We start from the raw sequence: 24205 nt of genomic DNA, 5'->3' as shown, positions 1-24205 counted from the left end.
AACATATGAAAAGGTGCTCAAATCCATTAGTCACTAGGAAAGTGCAAATTAAAACCACAATAAGATATCACTACACTCTCATTAGAATGGCTACAATAAAAGAGATAAATAGTACCAAATCTTGGCGAGTATGTGTAACAAGTGGAGCTCTCAAATAATGCTGGTCGTTTTAAGCACCCTTGGAAAATTGTTTTGAAATCTGTTGAAGCTGAATGTACACTTACCATCTGACTCAGAATTTGACGCCTAGGTATATACCTACAGAAATTCTCATGCATGTTTAGCAGAAGACATGTACAATAATGTTTGTGTAATGTTCGTGGTATTCAAAGAAGACCAAAACTAGAAACCCAACTGTCCATCAAAATAAAACGGATACATAAATTGTGGTATATTCATACTGTGTACCTAACGTGTAATTAAATTTCATTTATACGAAGTTCAAGAAGAAGCAAAACTAATCTATGGAGTTAGAAGTCAGCATAGAGATCATGTGGGTGGTAGGGAGGGAAGATAGTGCCTAGAAGGGAGCACAAGAGGGCTTCTTACTCTGGATGTTGGCAAAATGGGCATGTCACAGTTGTGGAAATTCTGCAAGCTGTCCAATTTTGGTACATATCTTACACTTTAATAAAATGTTTAGACGAAACGAACAGAAAGTCTCACTCTGGCTTTTGTGTGGAGTATACACAGCGGGAAGAAGGAAATCAATCAGGAGGCTATTGTAATAATCTGGCCAGAAGGTGGTGGTTTGGACTAGGCTGAAGGCTGTGGAAATGGTAGAAGCAGTCAAAACCAAGATATATCATAAAGACGGGAGTCCACAAGGCTTGCAAACACATTAGATGTGAAGGGGAAAGAAAGAAAAGAAAAAAAGGTGCCCAGATTTTGGCGTGTGCACCCAGGTAAATCTCAGAGAGATTTAATGAAATTAAGGCATTTAAAGTATTAAGTGAAATAATACTCAGAAGACATGCCTGGCACATAGAAAACGCTCAAATGTAGCTATTATTACTGTCGTTTTAATTTGTGTTACTGTCAGCAGCAACAGTGTAGATAATGCATTAAAGACTGGAAACTGGATGGGATCACTCAGGCAGTGAGTCTAGATAAAGAAGAGGGTGCAGATACTTAACCTGGAGAGAAGGGAGAGACAGGAAGGAGCCATAAATGGAGGAGGAGGGGGCAAGGAGACTGTGGTGTCCAGGAATTCAGGACGTGTTCCAAGAGGCTGACGAGCTGTGTGAAGTGCTTTGAAGAGACCTGGTTAAGATCAGGCAGGCCTGAACACAACCAGCTACATAATTTGGGGGGTCCAGTGTAAATGTGGAGGCCCTTGTAGGAAATCATTAAGAATTTCAAGACCATGATAGCAGGGCATTAAACCAAGTATGAGACCTGTACAACGATACAGGTCATCTGCCCAAGAAGCCAGCCCAAGGCCCGAGGATCAAACGTTGGCTTGGCAACAAGATTTGTTTCAGTGAAGTGGTGGGATCAAAGCTGGAATGGTGTGGGTTGAGGAGAAAATGGGAGGGAGGCAGTGGAGAGAGTTAATATACACAATTGACCCATGAACTCACTGAAGGTTTACAGGGTCACTAATGTTCAATATGACAAGGACCAGAAAAAATGTTATTATAGCATCATGGTGAAGCAACAATTGATTGGGGGTGGCACGGGCTGGGTGGGGGGGAGGGGCAGAGGGCAGAGCCAGAGGAATAAGAACATGACACTTAACTGAGAAGGTGCCACAGGACTTGAGCCTTTACATATTTTGTCAGAAAAGGAAAAGGACATCTTAAGCAGAGTGGATGCTCAAAAATCATAAATTTAGAGTTGATGGCTACATACACACATTAAAGCAACACTTGGCTATTATCAGCCTAAGGCCCGCTAAAGAGAAGAGATGAGAGGGCAGGATGAACGCATGGTTTAAAGGACAGCAAAACCTTACAGCAAGGTGGCATTTCCAAGCCCTAATAATTATGAAACACTAGAAGCAGGGATGTCCCAATTACAACTGTGTGGCTCAGGATACACTCTACATTTTCTTCCAAATTTCAAGAAAAGAGAAAAAAATACTTTGAACAATCTACAAAAAGCCCATGAATGCATTCTTATTGGAAACTATGAAAACCAACACTGAATTTCCCTCCTTACTTCCTTAACCCTGCCCCACCAAACCCTAATACCACGACTGTAAAAGGTATTTGATTATTGGTGTCAATGCTGTACAGTGTCAACCTGGAATTTGCTTTCATACATTTCTAGTGAACCACACCCTCTATAAACATTACCACATCATTTAAAATGTCAAAGCTTGTACCTAATCGTCATCTGACTCATCTATTTTAAGATAAACTATCAAAGGGAGGAAGTTAAACATTTAACTAGTAAATCTACCCATTAAAAAAAAGAAGTATTTATATTTTATAACAATAATCTATTGTTTCAAGAAATGCTGATTAGGACAAAAGAAAGAACAAAGTCCACAGTCACCTAGGCCAGTGTCAGGTCTCTGGAGGTGACAACAAAGGGCATACTAATGGTTTGCTCTCCATAATGTCCAAAAGGCCAACAGTTATTGCGTCACCTTAAGTAGCAATAACTTTCTTTCCTCAACCCAAGCTCTCTCATTGATTTAACCAAAATCAACTACAGTTAACTGGAGGTTTGCTTTGCGAGGAATACCTTTTTCTGGAAAGAGATGGTACTACCTCCCAATTATTGCATTTGTTGTTAAATTATCTTTTCTAATGGTAATAAATGTATAGGACACAGAATTCTAGTATTACAAAAGTATTTACCAAATTTCCTTCCAGCCCTTGGCCACCTGGTTTCCCTTCCTAGTGGCATAGTTAACATATTTGTTTAAGCACACAGGAGAGAGGATACTCATTTTCTTGAGTATCCTCCTGTGTGCTTAAGCAAATAAGTGTGTCAAATCACTTTTTTTCTGGATTTTTTTCTTCCATTTTTATTGAGATATAATTGACATACAGCACTGTATAAGTTTAAGGTGTACAGCATAATGATTTGACTTACACACATCAAATGATGACCACAGTAAGTTTAGTGAACATCCACCATCTCATAGAGATCCAGTAAAGAAATAGGGAAAAAAATATTTTTCCTCATGATGAGAACTCTTAAGAGTTTACTCTCTTAACAGCTTTTATATACAACGTACAGCAGTGTCAATTATAGTTATACACCCCTAGTACTTATTTACCTTACATCTGGAGGCTTGTACCTTCTGAAGACCTCCATCCAAGTCCCCCTTCCCCCACCACTGCCTCTGGTAATCACAAATCTGATCTCTTTTTTAATGAGTTTGTTTTCTCCTGTTGTTTCCTTGCCATTAGATTCAGGATATACACTTTTGACAAGAACACCACAAAAATTATGTTGTGCCCTTATCAGTGCATCATATCAGGGTACGCTTGATATCTGTCCCAGTACTGGTGAGATTAACTTTGATCACTTGGCTTAGGTAGTTTTTGCCTTGTAAAGTTAGTATTTTTCCCCTTTGTAATTAATTAGTATTTTGTCGGGAGATACTGTAAACTATATAAATATCCTCTTCCTCAATAAACTGTCACCCACTAATTTTATTTTTTTTAATTAATTAATTTATTTATTTTTGGCTGCGTAGGGTCTTTGTTGCTGTGAGAGGGCTTTCTCTAGTCACAGAGACTGGGGGCTACTCTTCGTTGCAGTACGCGGGGCTTCTCATTGCGGTGGCTTCTTTTGTGTGTTGTGGAGCATGGGCTCTAGGCACGTGAGCTTCAGCAGTTGTGGCGCACGGGCTTAGTTGCTCTGCGGCATGTGGGATCTTCCCGGACTAGGGCTTGAACCCGTGTCTCCTGCATTGGCGGGCGGATTCACCACTGTGCCACCAGGGAAGTCCATCACCCACTAATTTTAGCATCCTTCAATGATTTTCCAACCCATTTTTCTTTCTATGATTTACTAATTAATGTTTAATTAATGAACTAATGTTTAATTTGTTAATTTGTTACTTTAAGGAAGAATCTTCTCTTTTTCTCCACTTATCTACTTATTCAGATACTTGTTCATAGCAGTGTGAACTCAGATGATTTTACTCAGTGGGTTATAATTCAAAGCTATCATTATTTATTTTGACTCATACTGTTCCAGATTTGGCTAGTAAGAGCCCCTTAAAGCTGGCCTCTGTGTCCTTCTGATATGTGTCCATCATTTGAATACTTCCTTACTTCTAGAATTACAAGATGTTCCAAGATGTACTTTCCCTGCTCCAGCCCTGGAATAGGTCTTTTCTCCCCAAGAAGCTCTGATTCCTCTTAATAGAGAGTGGTATTCAGAAACCAAGATCTGGAAACTATGTTTGCTCATTGCTACTGCTGTGACAGCTAACAGAACTAAGAAATAAGGTATAAACAGAAATCTCAGCAGGCAGAACTAAGAAAGTAGATATAAATAGAAAGCTGTATCTATCAATATGTAGAAATGAAGATAAAGATATTAAAAACCATGAGTTCATATTGATAACTCTAATTCAATCTAACAGCACCGAATACATTCCAGCCCTCCCTCTTCTTAGATTTATAACTCTCTTCCCCCACAGTAAAAAATCTGGCTCACGTTACACTCAATATATTTTTGTTCAAGTCTAGAGCACGCAAACGGTTTCAGAATCACTAACCCACACCCCTGCAAAAAGAGGTGCTACTAACTAGAGTTCAGGGTGCAGTTTTACTCCTTTTGATCTTGCCAGGCTTGGTTTTATTCTTTGTTAGAGTGAGTCTACTTCAGTTTTAAATTTAGTTTTCGGGCATGCCCTTTATTTCAGATGTGGTCCTGATGCCTAAGGCCTGGCCTCCCTGGTGTCTCGCCTGAGGTGCTGGGCAAGATCTCCCCTTTGTCTGAGCTAGAGCTGGAGCGCTCTAGCCCGGCATGGTCACTGGGCTCACCACTCCTCTTCCAGCCCGGCAGGAAGGGGTCTCCGCTAGACCTCACACTCTCTCAACTTGCACCTCAGCCAAAACTGCAGCAGGCCCCACAGACATCTGAGGCCACGTACCCCACTCAGCAGCAGCTTCTCAGGAACCCTGCCACACGCATTCAGCCCGGACACAGCAGAAGAACTAAGACCTCTGCTCCGCTTTGCTCTACCTCTGCTGTGCAGCAGGAAGAGTGCCCCGGGGGAGAAAGCCAAGTAGGGAGGAGCTCACCTTCCTTGCAAGAAGGTGTTTCATTCTTGCAAGGATCACCAGTTTACATTTGCTCAATGCCCGAAAACAGTTGCCTCATATATTCTGTCTCGTTTTACAGTTGTTTTCAGCTGGAGGGCAAGTTTGGTTACCAGTTACTATCGTGTCTGGAGGCAGAAGTTCGCCTTAGTCTTTTTAATAGCTGCATAGTATTCTATGGTGTAGCTATACCTTAATTTATTTAACCAGTCTACCCTGTTTAGGTTGTTTACAAATGATGCTGCAATGTACATGTGTCATTTCTGACATATGCAAAATAACACTGTGATAAATGCCCAAAAGAATTATTGATGGGTCAAAGAGTACATATTTCAGAATTTACTAAAAAGGTCCATGCTCATAATATAGTATCTTTCACAACTTTATAAATTTGGATTGTATTCCTCTTAGGCCTTTTCATTCCATAATCAAGAGAGTCCTAATAACTCAATCACCTCCGTATAGAAATTCTTGAATTTTTCAATTATTGCAGAAGTCCCTCAATATATTTCCTACCCTCATTATGTTCTGCTTTAAAACCCACTACCAGAATGAAACCCAGCTCTCTAGTTGGAGGGCACCATGATTTTGTACTTTCTGTTGCATTTCCAGGTTCGTGCTGGTCTTTGGTTCACAACAGAAACACTGGACCACCTTCTTTAGGAAAATATAAACAAGGAACGCTTCTAAGGAAATCTAAGAGAAGGAGTTCACTGTAAGTATTTTTAAGAACAGAAAAATAAAATGTAATCCCCAGGCATACACATCCATAAACCCAGACAGAAGGGAGATGGTTGCACAATAAAAAGACAACATTCTAACAGTAACTAGATAAACTTTAATACCCTATCTAATACTTTCAGAATAGTTTGTACAATCCAAGCACTATGTAATAGTATAATTAAGTGATGGCACTGACTTAAAATTCCTGTCTGAATGAGGGAATAATTTTCCTGCTAGCTGACACTAAGTAGTTAGCTTGCTGGTGTAAGCAGAGTCTCAAAGGAGCTGTGACTGCTTTAAGAATACTCTTTAGCAATGACAATGTGGAGAAATTTAACGTATTCAAATTCTGTATCTCGATGAGGGGTGATAATCTTAACAACACAAACCCTTCTCGAGTTGTCACTGTGGGCTGAGTACTTTTAAGAACTTGGTAAACATCCTTTTACATAATCCTCACAACGAGGTAGGTGACTATCATTATCCCTTTTTTACAGATGAGGAAATGAGGCTTGGGGAGGTGAAGTAACTTGCCCAGAGTCACGCAGGTGGAAAGGAGTAGAGCTCCGTGTTTAACCGGGTCTATCAGACTCCACAGCCTGGGCATTTAACCAAGAACCCAGTGCTTGGAGAAGCTCTGGGGATTTACTGATTATCCCCACTGGAATTATTTGGGGACCTTGTGAAAAACGTGTATTTCTAGTAAGTTACATTCTCTGGAGTGAGACCCAGGAATCTGAACTTTTGATCACTTTCTCAGTCAATTCTGATATATGTGGACATCTGAGAAATACTGCACTCTGCTACTGCCCCTCAGTGCATACCCGAGCTTACTTCAGTGCTTGGGAGCAATTTTTAAAACTATAACAGTAGGAGGTACTTAAGTAAATCTGCTACACAGGTTGCCATCAAGAACCAGAATAGAAAAAGAATTTCTGGCAAACTTTAATTATAGTTTCACTGTGAGGAAAATAACTTAAAAATTCAATTTCACTCTGCCTCTATTCAGAAAGAAAAAGGAGATATAAACTTGTCCTGTACTGTCATTGACTCTACAAACATCCCACAGATTAAATAGGGAATGAATCAATGACAGGGTAACCTTGAACACAAAAAGAGGAAAAGGTGACAACATCAATGTTAAAATATATCATTTTAAATGGAAACTTCTAAAGTGCAGCTCAGATTGTGCACATCACATGAAAATGCTCTTAAACTCTTCTAACATTTGTATAAACTTAAGTGCGCCCCTCTGGGAAACTGCCCTAATGGAAGAGTGTGGCTCCAGAGGCCTACTGCAAGTCAGGCTCAGCCAGGCTCTGCTGCTTACTAGCTATACCGCCTCAGCAAAGTTACTCAAGCTCCAGTTTCTGTCTGCATAAAGAGGGATGGTATTTCACAGGTGGTCATTTTTTCCCATCCTCTCCTCTCTGATCACCTTCCCACTCATCCTGTGAAACCCAAGAGCCCACCACCTTCCAAGAGGCTACTGAGTATAAATCTACCGTGCTTCATGCCGTTTCCTCCAGTCACGACAAGGAATTTAAGCCTTCAGCCTCTCTGGTCATCAATTACCCTGCACTCTCTCCCATAATGCTCCACATAGACCCTTAGCTGACCCTGGTACCCATGCCTGCTCTCCTTCCCCAAAGCTACCACGGGCCAGAGAAACACCCACTACATGATCCCTCTTGTATACACATCCTCCTCTCTGAAAGTCCCTCCTCCTACTAACCTACTTACACTTTGACTCTGCTCGGGGACATCAAGTTCCCCGCAACCCTTTCAAGCAACAATCATTTTCTCTTTCACACTTCACCTACCTCAGGTCACAGTCTTTCTCTCCGTTCTAACTCCTGGTATTATTAGTTCATTCAACAGATATCTCACCCCTACCACATGTAAGGCATGGTGGGCGGGGCGGGGAGAGTCCTAAGTAACCATACAGGCAAAAATCTCTGAATAGGGAGCTTAATTTTTTTTTTTTTAATTTAAGTTTGTGTGAAGCTTTATTTCATTTAAGTAACTTCTTTGGGTTTCAGTAGACGCATTGTTTTAATGAACATTTCAATAAATGCAAAATCAAAGATGCTGGCAGGTCACGAACTTATCTGAAAATTGCAGGAGAGCTCTTGACTCAGGCAGCATTTTCAAGTGCTAAAATCTATATTGCATCTCAGACACAGGATCTTAATGGAAGAAAATATCATCTTTCTCCAAAGCCATGTGAACAGTACACCTATCACCATTCTCCCAGCAAAATCTGCTTTAGCCATGATAACACCCAAAGCAAAGACCAATGATTATCTTGCCAGCACTTTTCCCTGTGCCTCTTTGTGCTGAGCTACTTTATTTGTAAAACAGGGAGCCCTGGTACAGGCTTAAATTTAAGCAGAGAAGAGGAAAACAAGTCAATTAGCAGGCAAACATATCACTTTAAATTGTCCTAAGAGACATGAACGATAAAGCAGGATGTCACATGAGAATTTTTCATGGGCATAGAATACTTTATTCAGATGGAGTAATCAGTGGCATTTTAAGTGGAGGCGTGAAGCACAGGAAGGAGCCAGCCAACCAGAGTGAGATGGTGAAGAATATTTCAGACTAAAGGGACAACCAGGCCTCTCCAAAGACCTTTTCTTCCATGCTTCCTCAGCAGCCCATTCCATGGTCAAACCCTGGATCTTGTCGCCAGCAGAACCCACACTTCCCTGATTGCTAAATGAAACCCACTACCCTTTGACAACATGCTTTTCTTATAGCTTTTTTTCTGGATGAGCTTCTAACTCATCCAGAACTCCAATCCACTGACCTATGTTCTCCACTGAGGCTCTCTTTCACTATCTTCATTTCACTATCTGATTTATAATCCTCACTTCTCTCCTTATCCAAATTATAAACCCCTTCTTACACATACATTCAATCCTTTGACTTTTCCTCCTTCCTTTAAATTCCCCTGGCAAAATCCCAGTCACTCTGCCTTTTCTGAGACTATATCTGTGCCAGTGAGAATTGCTAGACACACTCCCAGGAAAACTGGAAATACTATAAATTCATGATCGCTAATTGCACACGGATCTCCCACACTGCCCAGTGCTGCTCAATTCTATAATAGTTCCCTTCCCCACTCTTTCTAATGACTATTTAATATCTTCTCTCTCTTCTACATTTTTACTCCACTCTATCTACACCTTGGCTTTCATAATACCTTACTATAATGGGTTTCCCTCCTATTTTTCCGACTATTCCTTCTTTGATTCTTTTGTCATTGCCTCTTCTGATCCAAAGGCTGGAGAGCCTTAGGACTCAGAAATGGACCATTTGCCCTCATTGTTCTATGTTTTTCCCAGGTGACCTCATCTATTCCCATGACTTTAAATACCATTTGAATGCTAGTAACTCCCAAATTTCTCTCTTTCCCAGGCTATCACCGAGTTTGAAGACCACCATCCTAGTCTGAACCACCATCATCTCCTGCTGATATTAGTATAATAGCTCCTAATTGATTTCTCTACTCACAGTGGTTCAATCTCCACGTAGTAACCAGAGTGATCTTTCTAAGGTATAAATCAGATTGTATCATTCTCTCATTTAAAATCCTTCAACAAATTTCCATGACTCTCAGAACAAAAGCCTAAAACATGCCCTCTTAGTTTCCTGTGGCTGCCATAACAAATTACCAAAAACTTGGAGGCTTAAAGCAACAGAAATTTATTCTCTCACAGTTCTGGAGGCCAGAAGTCCAAACTCAAGGTGTTGGCAGGATCACACTCCCTCTAAAGGCTCTAGAGATTTCATTCCTTGCCTTTTCCAGCTTCTGGTGCCTCCAGGGGCTCCTTGGCCAGCAGCTCTATCATTCCGACCTCTGACTTCACGTGGCCTTCTCTTATCTCCTCTGTATGTCTCATTTCAGGGCCCACCCAGATAGTTCCGGAGGATCCCTGCTCAAGATCCTTGATTACATCTGCAAAGACCTTTTCTTTCAAATAAAGTCACATTTACAAGTTCCCGGGATTAGGACATGGACACATCTTTTGGGGGGTCGCCATTTAACTCACTATAGCCTCCAAAGACAACTCAAGCTGCCTCCGCCTCCCCCTGCAATTTCACCTACCAAAGCTCTCTTTCTTCCTTTGTTTACAGGCTCGACCCATTCTGGCCTTCTTTTATTTCCTTGATCAAGGACAAGCTCTTTCCCACCCTTGATTTTTGCTTATTCTATTCTGTCTCTAGTCTTTGCCTAGCTAGCTCCTCCTTCAGGTCTTGAGTTAAATCTAACTTCCATGGAGAAGTGTTCTTTGACCCCATAAACTTAAGTACGTCGTCCCAGTTTTCATCCCTCAAAGAAACCTGCTCCTTTTCTTCACAGCATTTGCTTGTTTTCCAGTTTCAAGCTGTATCTGCACATGATTTGTATGTTTACTTGTTAATATCTGTCTCTATCACTGGACTGTGAATTCTTCATACCATCATAAGAAGCACACCTGTTTTGTACATCTCTGTATGTACACCCAAGCATAAGACAGCACCTGACACATAGCAGAATTAACTTAAAAAAGAAAAAGAGTACTAAGTAAATAGAGTACCTCCTATCCCTTTTATGAAGAGGATTAGATAAGTATAAATAAATGGGTTAGAATGATGATCAGACAGCGGAGGACACTGCTGGCCTGCAGTAGACATCCCTCCCCAGCCAGCCTGGGAAATGATCAAGTTGGGCACAAAAGGAAAAGTAGTAAGCGACTACTAGCAAGTTAGGAGTTCTCTAGTCTTCAGTTCTGCCATGGACAATTATATACTCTGGGAACTCGTTTCACCTTTTATAATAATCTCTACCTCCTGTTCAAAAGGATTGAGGTTTTTTTGAAATTTTAAGAAAAAAACTCCAATACAAACTGGTTTCCACCTGCACCCTCATACGAAGCTGGGAGATCCACATATTTATCTAACTTCCTTAATTCTGCTGAATTACAGCATGACTCAAGTATCAACAATAAATACTGCTGGCCTGTTTTAAAGTCTAGTATGCACAGAGGGACAGAGAAAAGAGCAATCTTTTCTGAGACACACGAAATTCTCCAGCCTCTTTTTCTACCCTGAACTTTTTTTTTTAAATTGAGATACAATTCACATATCACAAATTCACCCTTTTAAAGTGTACAATTCAGTGTTTTGCCCAAAGTTGTACAACCATCATCACTAATTCCAGAACATTCTCATCACCACCACCACACCCTCCAAAAAAAACCCATCCTCATTAGCAATCATTCTCTATTCCTGCCTCCCCCAGGCCCTGGCAGCCACTAATATTGTCTCTACGGATTTTCCAGTTTTTTCTAACGTTCATGAAACTGAAACACAGAGAGATGAAATGATCTGCATAGGGTTGCAGTCACTTAGAAACTTACTAGCAAGATTATATTACTCATTATTAGGAAGATCATAACATATATTTATAGTAACGTTTTAAACTGTACTTAAAAAAAAGATCAGTGAAAACATGTTTAGCTTGACTACACATATCCTAAACGTGGCTATAAGACATCTGACATACAAAGCGGAGTCCTTGGGCTGGTGATGCTTAGGCAGTGTTTCAGGCCAGGGGGAGGCAGGGGTGGAGGGTGTTTGGCAGGAATCACTAAAAGAGGGACAGAGATGCTACTGGTGGACAGGAATTGCACTTAGGGACAGGGTGATGCAGAGAGAAGGTTGAGGGAAGTAGGAAGCTATGCAGTTTACAGGACAGACATATTTCTTTTCGGCCCCGGGCTCTGAAATTTGTGCTAAGGTGCCCACGTATCCACTTGCCTCCTTCTATAGTGTCCCCAATTTGTCCCAGAGATCTCCGATCATTTCCAGTTTGTTTATGAGTAATTAATGCATGAGTAGTGTTAACACCACTTCAGAATACTTGCTGGTTAATGACACTTCGCGAAATACGTGAAATTCAACTTTTTAAAATATTCTACTGCCTGCATTGTCAAATAAGTAAAATAATTACAAGCTAACTTACTTCCATTACCATCAATAAATGTGTACACAGGAAGAGTGACCCCAGGGACTAAAATCATCAGAATCCATTTGCAAAAATAATTAGGCACACATTTTATTTTATATGTCTTAATCAATATTGCAAATACCATTAACAAAAGGAAAAAAGGATGGAAACCACTCATCACACACAAAAAAATTCATCGTTCAAAAGAGATTAATCTGAACCTCAACATTCCTTGTGCTCATTTTAAAACATTATTAAAACATCAATAGAAAAGGACAAACAAGTCAAAGCTAAGTATTTTATTAATTAAAATTGAGACCCTAAACCAACTAAAATTACACAACTGAAAAATAACCTCCTATCATCAACCTAGAAAAGTTAGATCTGCCAACATATAATGAATACTCAGGAGCCTACTACTGGGTGCATAGACAAATTTTCTTTTACAAACAAGTTATTCTGAGTTATAGAGATCCTGTAGATGACCAGATTATAATTTTTTTAAATGGCTGCTAAAAATGACTATTTAGTCAACCTATTCATAGAACTGAACACTAAATAACATAGTGACCATTTAAAGTTGAAACTTCTTGTCTACCAACTTTTTTATAAAACTGTTTTTAAGCATATAAATTAACTTAAAAGATCAACTCTTAATTATCTACTGCAAAAGAGAGCTTTGGTACCAATAAATTAGAAGTAGGCAATCAAAATATACTTTGTAGTTTTACAGTGTATTTTAGGAATTAAATTGGAAATGCCTATATATGAGAATTGGGTCTCATTCTTCTGTTACCTACATTACTGTGAGGAATGAACAGCCCACTGATTCCAAATTACTGATATAAATAAAACACTAGCGTAAAATTTCTTCCAAAAAGATTAATAGGTCACACCCTGCAATTTAGGCAAAAGGTAAATAAAGAATTAAGCACTTTACTTTTCAACGCTCCCTTTTTCTTTCGATGGGAGCAGCAAGATTCTAGAATAAAAATAATTCCAGTAAGTACATTTAGAATATGTCAATCTTAGTTTCTCATTTGATAGGGGGCTAAGAAGAACAACAAAAATAAATAAAAAGAGAAAGGGTGATTTTAAAGACAAAAAGGCAGACTGAGCAAGGGGTGAGGGTGTGTTTAGGAGCATATCTGCTGCCAATTAACCAAATCAGAGCAGATTACAAACCCTCCTAAATTGTACCCAGGGCCATGCACACTGCACATGGAATCTGGACAATTCTTTGCTACATAAGATACAGAAAGTTATTAACACATTTTTATTTTAAGAAACAAAAGAGAAACAAAATATTCAAAATACATAGCAATTTTACTTTTTGAAATGGTTATCCTACAAACTTTTCTTAAATTTAGATTTTGCAAAGTTCCTACTCTCCAAGTCGTCAAATAGACACCGAAAACAACTTCCGAGTACTGTGGACTGATGCTTTATGGAGCATGCATTTTTCACAAACCTAGAGCACAATGAACTAATTAAGATTTAATTCTGAATTCAGCCTGTGATTGAACTCTGGATACAACATTGGAATAAAACCAGTAAAAATAATTTTTTTAAGTATGTTTACTTCTTGCATAATTTAGTTTGGAAAATATTCATATTCTTAACCCAAAAGATTACTTTTAGAGTTTGAAAGATTAAAGATAAAAAACAAAAATTGGTTCAGCAATTGTCAAAATAAAATGAATACAAACACTGACCACAACTTTCCATTCAATCCAAAATAAACCACTTCAGTTGAGCTCAGCTCAATTTTTAAAACCATTTCTTTTTTTCCAGCTTCATAACTGGACTGAACGTTGCTCAACAACATTACCTACGTTAGCAGGGAGGAAATAAAGGTGTTGTAAAGATTGCACAGTGACTGAATGTACAAGCCTAACATTTCAGAGCTGGAGGGATCTTCAAGACCTGCTCCAGCACCCACATTTTAGAGATGAGAAACTGAGGGCCAAACTAAGTCAATCAAATGACTTGACCAAAGTCACAATCATCGGCTGAGCCACTCATTCAGTCAGTCAGTCAGTCATTCACCCACAACTACTGACAGCTGCCTAAGCACCAGGCTCAGGGTTAGGTGCAGAAAACAACCTGGAAGGCAGCAACCACCATTGCCAAGGCTATCTTTTCCCCTTGTTTTCTTAAAATTGATCCTTAAAAGTCCTAACCAGCAAGAACTCTAGGAGAGTTCTGCAGCCTTTGTAGATGTGGGCCCACTTTCAGTTTCACACATTTCAGTAAATGCAGCTGTCCTCTATTGTGTTAATTTTAAGTGATTAAGCATTTACTTCAAGTGATTAAGCATTAACAAAGAGAAGCACAGTATTCTGAATAAGTCCCTCTCCAATACATTCATAACTTAAGGAAGTGCAATCAGAAAATGCCCTACACACACAAACAAGTTCACAGAGAGGACAGCTTACAAAATCAGAGTGATGTGAGGTATCAATATAGATCAGTTAAGTCCAATAGCTCAAGTCTGCAGTCTGGAATGTAAATATCTCTCATTTCATTCAGATATGAGTATATTTTTCTGAGATGTCTATATGTTAAAAAGACCTCTAAACTTACATTCAAATTCACATCTAATGACATATATGTCTAAACCAGGTCTTTCTCCTTAAGATTAACTTTCCTTGATTTCTATTTGAGTAAAGGAAAATTAGAATTAAAAAATAAACAAAACCTAAAATTTAACGTGCTGGCTAAAGGAAATTCAAATTCTATGTACAATAAAAATAGCAATAGCTCAAACTGCACATTTCTGAGTTGTTTTTTTGTTTTTGTTTTTTTTGATGGGATGTGCAGTGAACTTACCCATCAAAATAAATCATCCCTCGTTTTGCATGGACTTCTACGTTCTTTAACATTAAGTCTGGCACTTAAATGTTTTGTGTATCTCAAGTCAAATTCTTTAAGAAGAGACCATATTGACAAAGCTCTTAAATAAAACCCATAAGTAAGGCACTTTGAAATATTAAACAGCAGCTCTCTGTGTACCCAGTTTCAGTGTTTTTACCAAAATGATCCACAGCTTTTACAGAGCTCTCACAGATGACCATTGGGTGAATGCTGATAATCTTCACTGAGGCTCTCTGAAGGCTCTTTGACTTTCTTCAAGCTATTGTCAACTCAGGACGAGAAAGTGCTGTTATGCTCTTCTATTTCTCAAACCTCCAGATTTGATTTTTATCTAGAGCATCACAAGTTCTCATTTGAACATCAGGTCGGCCCTCAGGTGTCCGGTAAGCACTAAGACACAGTCCTGAGTGGGAATGAAAAATGGTTCCATCTTCTTTAAAATACCAAATAATGTTTGCTGGAACAGGAAACCCATCTCTAGGACAATTTTGCATTCCCACGTGACTTTTTTGCTCAGGAACCTCTGCACATAACTCTGTCACTGAATTAAACCTTATTTCTTTGTTCGAAGTATATTCAAAGAATTGATTGCCTCCTTGACCGTGGCATCCAAACAGTGAAAGGTTAGCACCTGTGGGGTTGTTGTCAGGAGAATTATAATCTAAACATTCAGAAGAGATCCCAATACTGCGAATAGCTCCGTGCCAGCCTGGCCTATCCTCTGGAACATGTAAATTAGAAAAAACATTTTTCAAATACCAGTCAAAGCTCTTGCACCTCAGCCGTTCTCGTAGTAATTTTCTTTCAGAAATATCACCATAAGCTTCTTTCCTTGCTGGAGGGTTTCGATTGTAGAAATGCTCTTTGTACCTGTCCATCCACACTTCCGCTGCCCGAGCAGTATTCTGCAGGAAATTGGGCCGAGCATATGGCGCCCGCTTGGGGAATACGTGGCCCACGTGAGAACAGGGGTGGATCTCCAATTTACCTCCACACTGCCACACCCTAAAAGACAGCTCCAGATTTTCACCTCCCCACACTTCCATCCCAGTGTCATAAGTTCCAAGGTACTGAAAATATTTTTTGCTGACAGCAAACAGTCCTCCAGCCATGGTGGGTGATCTGATTGGGTCAATTCTCGATTTCCTCCTCTCCCTTTCATGTTTGGGGACAGAATGCCACTGGAACGTTAGACGCCAGTCAAACCCACCAATCATGGGCTCCCCAGTCTGCATATAGAATTCAAAAGTATTCCAATCAATGGTGTCTATAACAGGACAAACAATTGCTGTTTCATCTTTAGCAATCCTTTCCAAAAGTGGCTCCAGCCAACCAGTATTACACTCACAGTGACAATCCAGGAAAGTGAGGACATCCCCAGTGGCAAAAGTGGCCCCAATCAGACGGGCCCTAACCAGCCCCTCCCGCTTATTTGTTCTAATCAAGCGGACTCTATCGAGATTGCTGATATAAGTTTCAAGTTGTGTCTTCAAATAAACTCTGTCGCTCAAGTCATCTACTAAGATGATCTCCTTCAAAAGGACTGCAGGAGAAGTTTCTAAAACACTGTGGATGGTGCGGAGCAAAGTCGACCAGGCTTCGTTATAGAAAGCAACGATAACAGAAGTGGTGGGAAGTCTCCTATAGTTAAATTTCTTGGATTTACACTCATACATTCTTTTATCCTCTATGTGGCGGTGCAGGGAAATCCTGTCACTGAGGTAAATATTAATGGCATATCTCTCAATGAGTTCTTCTTGCTGCTTCAGTTCACCCTCCTTGAGCTGGAGTTTGCTAGCTTTCCCCCACTCCCCAAGTGCATGGGAATCTGCAGGGGGCTTCTCATAAAGCGGTCGAGACAAATCCACTGCTTTCTTCCCGGAGTCTGAGAGCTGTCTTGGGCCCCGCTCCCTGGTAAGGCCGGCTCCTGGGGAGGCATGGAGAGTGGAGACGGAGAGTTCCACCAGGAGATAGGCCACTGTTAAAAGCGCCAGCAGCAGGCAGCTTTTGCCTGCCCACGTCCACCTCACGGCCATCCGGATCCTCATTGCTGGGGCGCGGACGCGGCCACCAGAGCCACCACGCAGGGGAAGGGCTGCGGGACCCAAAGCTGGAATTCCGGGCTCAGGTAGAAGCGAACTTCCCAGCAGGTTCCTCCTTTTATGCAGGCGCTCGGCTCCTTTCCAGCCGCGGGGGCTCCCCGGGGGTCACCTAGGACCATCCCGTGCCCGGCCTCCGGAACAGCCCCAACGCCTCTCTCCCCACTTCCTCCTGCTGGTCTCACAACTTTTCACAAACTCTCCAGCCAACACCCCTCCCTCCCGGGGCCGAGGACAAACTCCGCCCCTTCCCACTTACTCCTCCTGGTGGTTACTTCGCGAAAGTCGTCGGCCAGGCCCAGGCCTATAGGCGACTCTGCGGGGCCGGGCTGGGGGCCGGGATGACCAAGGTGGCCCCAGCTCGGGCCCACTCTGGCTCCAAATGCATCTCGGCAGCTTTCAACACCACCTCCACCCATAGGTCCTCAGTGGTTCTCGCGGGGGCCCGGCGTGGACAGGAGGCAAGGGTTCTGACCGGTTGAGCGTCTCATCACAAAAAGAAAAAAAGAAAACTTACCAAGTTGTTTGCCGTCGGGACTAAAGTCCACGGAGGTGATCGCCGCTTTGTGGCCCTTAAAATAACGCTGCAGAACGGGGTCCTCCTGGGAAGGAAAGTTGTCAAGTTTTGAAAGCAGATGCTGACCTCGAATTTGGGGGGTCGGGGATCAACGCTGTCCCCTCCCCCGGCCCGGCCGCATCGAAGGTGGGTGTGCAGAGCAGGAGCGCCCCGCGCGAGCACACGCGGCCACCGCTACAAGGGGACGCCGAGCGCCAACTTCCCCAGCAGAGCCGGCCGAATCCTCCACTCGCGCTTCCCAGAACCGAGCGCACGCGAGGGACCACCTGGGCAGCTCCATTTAAATGCACGTTCCGGGACCCCGCCCGCTGGCACGCAGTCACAGGTGCGAGGCGGGGCCCCGGCTTCGGTACTTTTCAAAAACCTCCCAGGTGATTCTGACGCAGGCTCTCCACGGAAACCCTCAGAGAATTCTGGGGTCCATGGAGCTGCCGGGGCTGTCGGAGCTCCGGGACTCGGGGAGGAGTGCCCGGGAGCTCGGCCAGGGCTCTGCGCTCCCGGTGTCCCAGTGGCAGAGGACGAGTCACCGGCGCCCCGGAGCGAGGGGCGAGGAGCTAGCGGCTCGGGACCCAGCTGAGGACGTCTGCCTCCATCTCCCGCTAGGTGCGGGCGCGGCCCCGACCTGGCTCCCCAGCCGGCGGCACCGGCTCCGGGGAGGCGCACCCCAGCCCGTCCTTACCGGGGCGGAAGCCATGCGGGGAGCGGTTGGCTCCTGGCTCCTGCCCCCTGCCCGTGTGGGGAATCGGGAGAAGGGAGGGGGCGAGGTAGGAAGGGGGACCGTGCGGCGCCCGGAACAGTCTGCCCGGAGCGGCGGCGCCTCGCGGTCACTACAACAACGGCCCACTCAAACCCCGCGCTCCAGGCATGGCCAGCCGAGCCCCGAGGCTCCGCCCGCGCCGTAGAGAGCCTGGCCTCCGCCACCTGGCAAGCGCGAAGCCCCGGGGTCAGGTGCCGGCACACATCAAAGCCAACGTTTACTAACACCTGCGCTCCCCACGACTTTACACAAGTAGGAGGGTAGTAACCGGGATAGAAAAGAGACCGATGGGTGGGAGAGGGTAATGAGCCTGTGATCGATGCAATCAGAGTTCTGTTACACGTTAAAGAGACAGCCCGCGCGAATTTCAAGCTGGTCCCAGACAGCTTATGACGTACAAGAGAGTTTGATGCGAAATGGGGCCGCTTGCTATTTATTAGTATACCCAAAGGAACTAAACCTCTGGAGGACAGGCTTGAATTTATTTAATCACAAGTTTTCACACAGTGCCTGGCTTGTTATAAATGTAGATGCTGTATAAACGTGATGAATGAATTAATGTTGTGAATCCACAATGTTTTTCTGCTGTGCATTTTCTATTCCAATCTCATTTGCATATGCTTTAGAGCAGCAAATTGATACAGCAGCATATTTAAACTTTTTAGGAAGACGTAGAAAGGAACATTTTGTTTAAATTATTGGGCAACATAGTAACAATAGCCTTTGCTACAGTAGGCTTTCTTGCACAGAATATCATTGAGCTTCAGCAACACTATGAAATAGAGTTACAAAATGTTACCAACCTTTACAAATTATAAACTTGATTCTTATTTTAACTTAATTATCAAGATCACACACAACTCTTCCAGTTCCAAGTCCATACCCTTTTTGACCCTGCCTCAAAGCTTGAAGGACTCAGCTGAAAATTATATACAGAATAAAGATTCTTGGCAGCATAAGATGGCATAATAGACCACAGCTGGTAAGATACACATTCTATGCAAATGAAAGATAAACTATACACCAAAATTACAGATTAACTAGTTGTCTAGTGATAGAATTTAGTTTTAATGAATACTATACATAGCAATCAAGCAAGTAGGAAATAGCTTTAGACTGCAACATTAGTTCAAGTATATGTTTGTTGAATATCTCCTGTATATTTGGCTCTGAGGAGTACAAAGGTGACTGAGGTATTTTCCCTGCCTTTAAGAACTCAACAATCTAGGTTTCTGAGTCTCATATTTTAACATGCATAATGATGATTTAGGGCAGGGGTCCCCAACTTCTGGGCCGCGGACCGCTGCAGGTCCGCGGCCTATTAGGAACCTGGCCATACAGCAGGAGGTGAGTGGCGGGCAAGCCAGCAAAGTTTCATCTGCCGCCCCGCATCCCTCCCTCGCTCGCTTGCATTACCGCCTGGACCTTCCCCCCACCTCCCCTGCCACACATACACACACTCGCCCCCTGTGGAAAAACTGTCTTCCACAAAACCGGTCCCTGGTGCCAAAAAAGTTGGGGACAGCTGATTTAGGGGACCTCATTCCCCAAAATGCTGAATCAGTATATAGGGGGTGGGATCGAGGACCCTATAGATGTAATAAGCCCCTTAAGTGATTGCCATGGGAGTCTCAGCTGTGCACATTGAGAAACATTGCTCTAGTTTAGGAGGTGATGTGTCCAGATTGTTGATACCAGCAATTTATCAGCAAACTGTGGCAGAACTCTAAGCTTTGCTACTTATTCCCAGTCTAGGTTTGACTTTTTTTTTTAAAAAAAAGCAATATATTTAAAAATAATGCTGGATGCTGGTGGGAATGTAAAAGGATATAGCACTGTGGAAACAGCTTGGCAGTTCCTCAAAAAGTTAACTCCTAGGTATATACCCAAATGTATTAAAAACAGGGACTGGAACAGATACTTTTACACCAATATTCATAGCAGCATTACTCACAATAACCAATAAGTGGAAATAATTCACGTATCCAACACTTGAATCAATAAACAAAATGTGATACCTACATAAAATGGACTGTTATTCAGTCATAAAAAGAAATTTTGATACATGTTATAACATGGGTGAACCTTAAAACGTTAAGCTAAGTGAATAAGCCAGACATAGAGGAACATATATTGTATGATTCCACCTATATGAGGTACCTCAAATACATAGATTCATAGAGAAAGACAGTGGAATGGAGGTTACCAGGGGATGGGGATAAGAATGGAGAGTTATTGTTTAACGGGTGTGGAGTTTCTGTTTGAGATGATGTTCTTCCAGTTTTGTTGAGATATAATTGAATTACAGCACTGTATAAGTTTAAGGTATACAACATAATGAGTTGACTTTCATACATCATGAAATGATTATCACAGTAGGTTTAGTGAACATCCATCATCTCATACAGATACAAAATAAAAGGGTACGCAGCTAAGGAAGTGGCAGAGCTTTAGATTTTAGTGGGCACTTCCAGACTCCACCTCTTAATCACTAAGTCATGATGCCTTTTTTGTGGTTGCAAGGGTATGATAAATGTAAAATTCTGTATCCTACCTAATGCTTTACCAGTTTACAAATTTTACAAAAGAAAAAAATGTAACACCTTTATTTCCATTCCACTGTCCTCATTTATTACTCCCAAATGCCCCTCCCATGATTCTCTTCCATATTTGATTTTATTTCTTTTTGCTCTTCCTAACCTTTGCAAACAGCAAAGGCTCAGAGGTGGATATTTGGAAATGTGGCCCAAGTTGGGGATTTTTTTTCTAACCCTAGGCCTGCTTCAGTTTATGTAATTCTACTTGCTACAGTAATTATTTGGGACCACCTCAAACTGCAAATTTATTAATCTGGATGGGAGTCACAATATTTAAAAATCTAAGGTGTCATTGGAGGCCAGGTACAAAGGTCGGGTAAAACTGACTCTTTACTTAGCCCTCCTTTTCCAGATCCCCTTCAAATCAGAAATTGAATTTATCCACTTGAACACTACAAAGGGTTGTTTCTGTTTTAGTACAGTCATTCCGAGGTTACTTCCCTTCAAAGTGGAGAATTCAGGCATAGCACAAAAGTGCCATCTACTGTTCATTTCCCTATGTGGCACTTGGACTGAAAATATAGTTGACCCTTTAACAACATGGGTTTGAACTGCACAGGTCCACTTATACATGGATTTTTTTAAAATAAAGATATTGGAAATTTTTTTTTTGAAATTTGCAACAATTTGCAAAAAACTTTCTAGGCTACTTTTTTGTAGCCTAGAAATCTCAAAAAATTAAGAGAAATTTAGGTATGTCATGAATGCATAAAACTATGTAGATTAGTCCATCCTTCATAGGCATAAGGTGAGTGCTATTGAATATTAAATTAATCATGTATTAGTCTTCTTACTGTTTTATAACTTTGCTTTCAAAGAATTACATTACCACATGGTATGCCTCTCTCTCTTGTAATTAGAGAAACTGCATATCATCCTATCATCACAGGTGTTTCTTTAAATGTAACAATGTTTCCAATACTGTACTCTGAATATGACTCCAATACTGTATGCCATAAAATTTTTATATTGATTCATTCATTTAGTGTATAGGCTAGACTACCATGAAGCATTTGCATTGATTGCACTAGACTACACGATAAAGCAATGATATTGCTGCTGCTTCATTATCAATGTATGAATCTTATACCTGAAAATAAACATGGATTTCCTTTTCACATTATCTTTTCATTTTTGATGTCTAGTGTTAGTAATATGTATAAGATATACAGTGGTTTGTATTATATAAGATAATATTGATGTAGATACAGGCAGACGATTCATCTTGTAAACAGACGACCTAAACTTATGGTATTGATAAATATAGTACAGTACTGTAAATGTATTTTCTCTCCCTTATTATTTTCTTAATAACATTTTCTTTTCTCTAGTTTACTTTATTGTAAGAATTTAGCATATAACACATATAACATACAAAATAGGTGTTCATCAACTGTGTATGTTATCAATAAGGCTTCCAATCAACAGTAGGCTATTAGTAAAATGTTTTGAGGAGTCAAAAGCTATACATGGGTTTTCAACGGCCCCTGGGGGGTCAGCACTGTTCAAGGGTCAATTATTTTGTAGCCTGTTGCCCGGCAGTGTAACTCTCTTCTGGATACAGTTACTTCAAAGTATAGGAGAATACATAGAAAGGAAAGTACCAGATCCTTCTGAATCATTAAAGCATTAACCTTTAAAAAAAAAATAAAAGACTGAATGATTTGTCAATCAACATTAAGTCGTCAAATCCTATCCACTATATCCTCACAACAGATTTTATCTTCCTTTCCATCTGTTCTTTGGCCCCAGCCCCTCTGCCTCTGCCTTCTGGAGAATTTCCATAATCCCTAAATTACTTTCTGACTTCAAGACTTACCTGTGTCTGTCTATCCTGCATGTTGCCAACAAACACATAAGAATCACCTGGGTAGCTTAAGTACCAATTCTTGGGCCCCACCTCCAGATATTTTGATTTAGAAATGCTGATGTGAACGCAAGAAATCTATGTTCTTAAACAAGCTTTCCAGGTGATTATAATGTAATCAATATTTGGGAGCCACGGGGCAAATCATGCCACGGGACTTCTTTAAAATGCATTTTGTGGCTGCATGGTCTGAACCTCAAACCAACTCTTATTTTATATCCAACAGCCCAGCTTCCCTAGGCCAATAGTTAAGCCACTGCAGAAAACTCCTGCAGGAAATGGGCATTAGGATCACCTGAAGGACTTGTTAAAATGCAAATAGCTGGGTCCCACTTGAGAGTTTCTGGTTCAGTAGGTCAGGGGTCTAAGAATTTGCATTTATATTTCCTAGATGTGACGCTTATGCTATGAATGAACCATTCTGTGGCAATCAGCAGACTAAATAAAAAGTGGTAATGGGGACTTTCCTGGTGGTGCAGTGGTTAAGAATCCGCCTGCCAATGCAGGGGACACGGGTTTGATCCCTGGTCCAGGAAGATCCCACATGCCGCGGAGCAGCTAAGCCCATGCACCACAACTACTGAGCCTGTGCTCTAGAGCCCATGAGCCACAACTACTGAGCCCACGTGCCATAACTGCTGAAGCCCACGCACTGCAATGAAGAGTAGCCCCTGCTCTCTGCAACTAGAGAAAGCTCATGCGCAGCAACAAAGATGCAACGGAGCCAAAAAATTAAATAAATAAATAAATTAATTAATTTTTTTAAAAAGTGGTGGTGGGATGCAGGGGGAAGACAGGAAGTAGAATGGTGGTTGCCAGGGGTGGAGGGGAGGAGGAGATGGGGAGTTACTATTTAATGGGTACAGAGTTTCAGTTTGAGGAGATAATGAAGTTCTAGATGGATGATGGTAAGAGTTGTACAACAATGCGAATGTACTTAATGTCACTGAGCTATATACTTATAAATGGCTAAATAGTAATTTATGTTGTGTATATTTTACCACAATTGAAAAAAAAAAAAGACGTATTGAAGGGGAAGAAAGTACATAAATAAAGGCATCCCTTTCATGGGATGAACTTCAGTAGAATAGAGAGCACTATAGGAATGGGGAATTCTGGCATTGTTGGAGTACTGGCAGTAGGGATGTAAAGAAATTGATAGATGTGTGCAGTGTGACATAAATAAAATGAAGGGGAGGGGGCAGAAAAACTGTGAATGCTGTCCTTGGTCCTGAACCAATACTACCTGTTGGCAAATGGTTATCTGACCTACTTTGAGGCACTGGTAACTCCTCTTTTCGGGCTTACAGTTCAAGATTTAATTTTTTAAAAAAGAACGAAGATTTTACTGTCTCAGAACAAATAAAATCCCGAATTATTATCAATTTACCTAGCTTATTCATTGTATTTTGACCGTTGTATCAGGTTACCACTTGTAAGAATTTTCTCCTTTTTTTTTTTTTTTTTTTTTTT

The 24205-nt window shown here is 41.4% G+C and overlaps 2 protein-coding genes across 2 annotated transcripts in view; both read right to left on the bottom strand.

The window, feature by feature from the left end:
* The window catches only part of POC1B (POC1 centriolar protein B), a 107857-nt gene extending 89627 nt beyond the window's left edge, over positions 1–18230 (bottom strand). Inside the window, exons 1-2 of the mRNA XM_007449114.1 lie at positions 18191–18230; positions 17452–17536 (exon numbers count right to left, since the gene is read on the bottom strand). Of these exons, the coding sequence (XP_007449176.1) occupies positions 17452–17536; positions 18191–18205 (100 nt within the window). The 5' untranslated portion in view covers positions 18206–18230. The remainder of the gene's footprint in view (positions 1–17451; positions 17537–18190) is intronic.
* On the bottom strand, positions 15135–17089 carry GALNT4 (polypeptide N-acetylgalactosaminyltransferase 4). Its single transcript, XM_007449113.1, has one exon. It carries the CDS (start codon positions 16881–16883, stop codon positions 15135–15137), a length of 1749 nt encoding a protein of 582 aa, XP_007449175.1. The 5' UTR covers positions 16884–17089.
* Positions 18231–24205: the final 5975 nt, after the last annotated feature.

This window comes from Lipotes vexillifer, unplaced genomic scaffold (assembly GCF_000442215.2).
Source record: "Lipotes vexillifer unplaced genomic scaffold, Lipotes_vexillifer_v1.1 scaffold415, whole genome shotgun sequence".
Lineage (NCBI taxonomy): Eukaryota > Metazoa > Chordata > Mammalia > Artiodactyla > Lipotidae > Lipotes > Lipotes vexillifer.
This window is presented reverse-complemented; position numbering and strand designations above follow the sequence as displayed.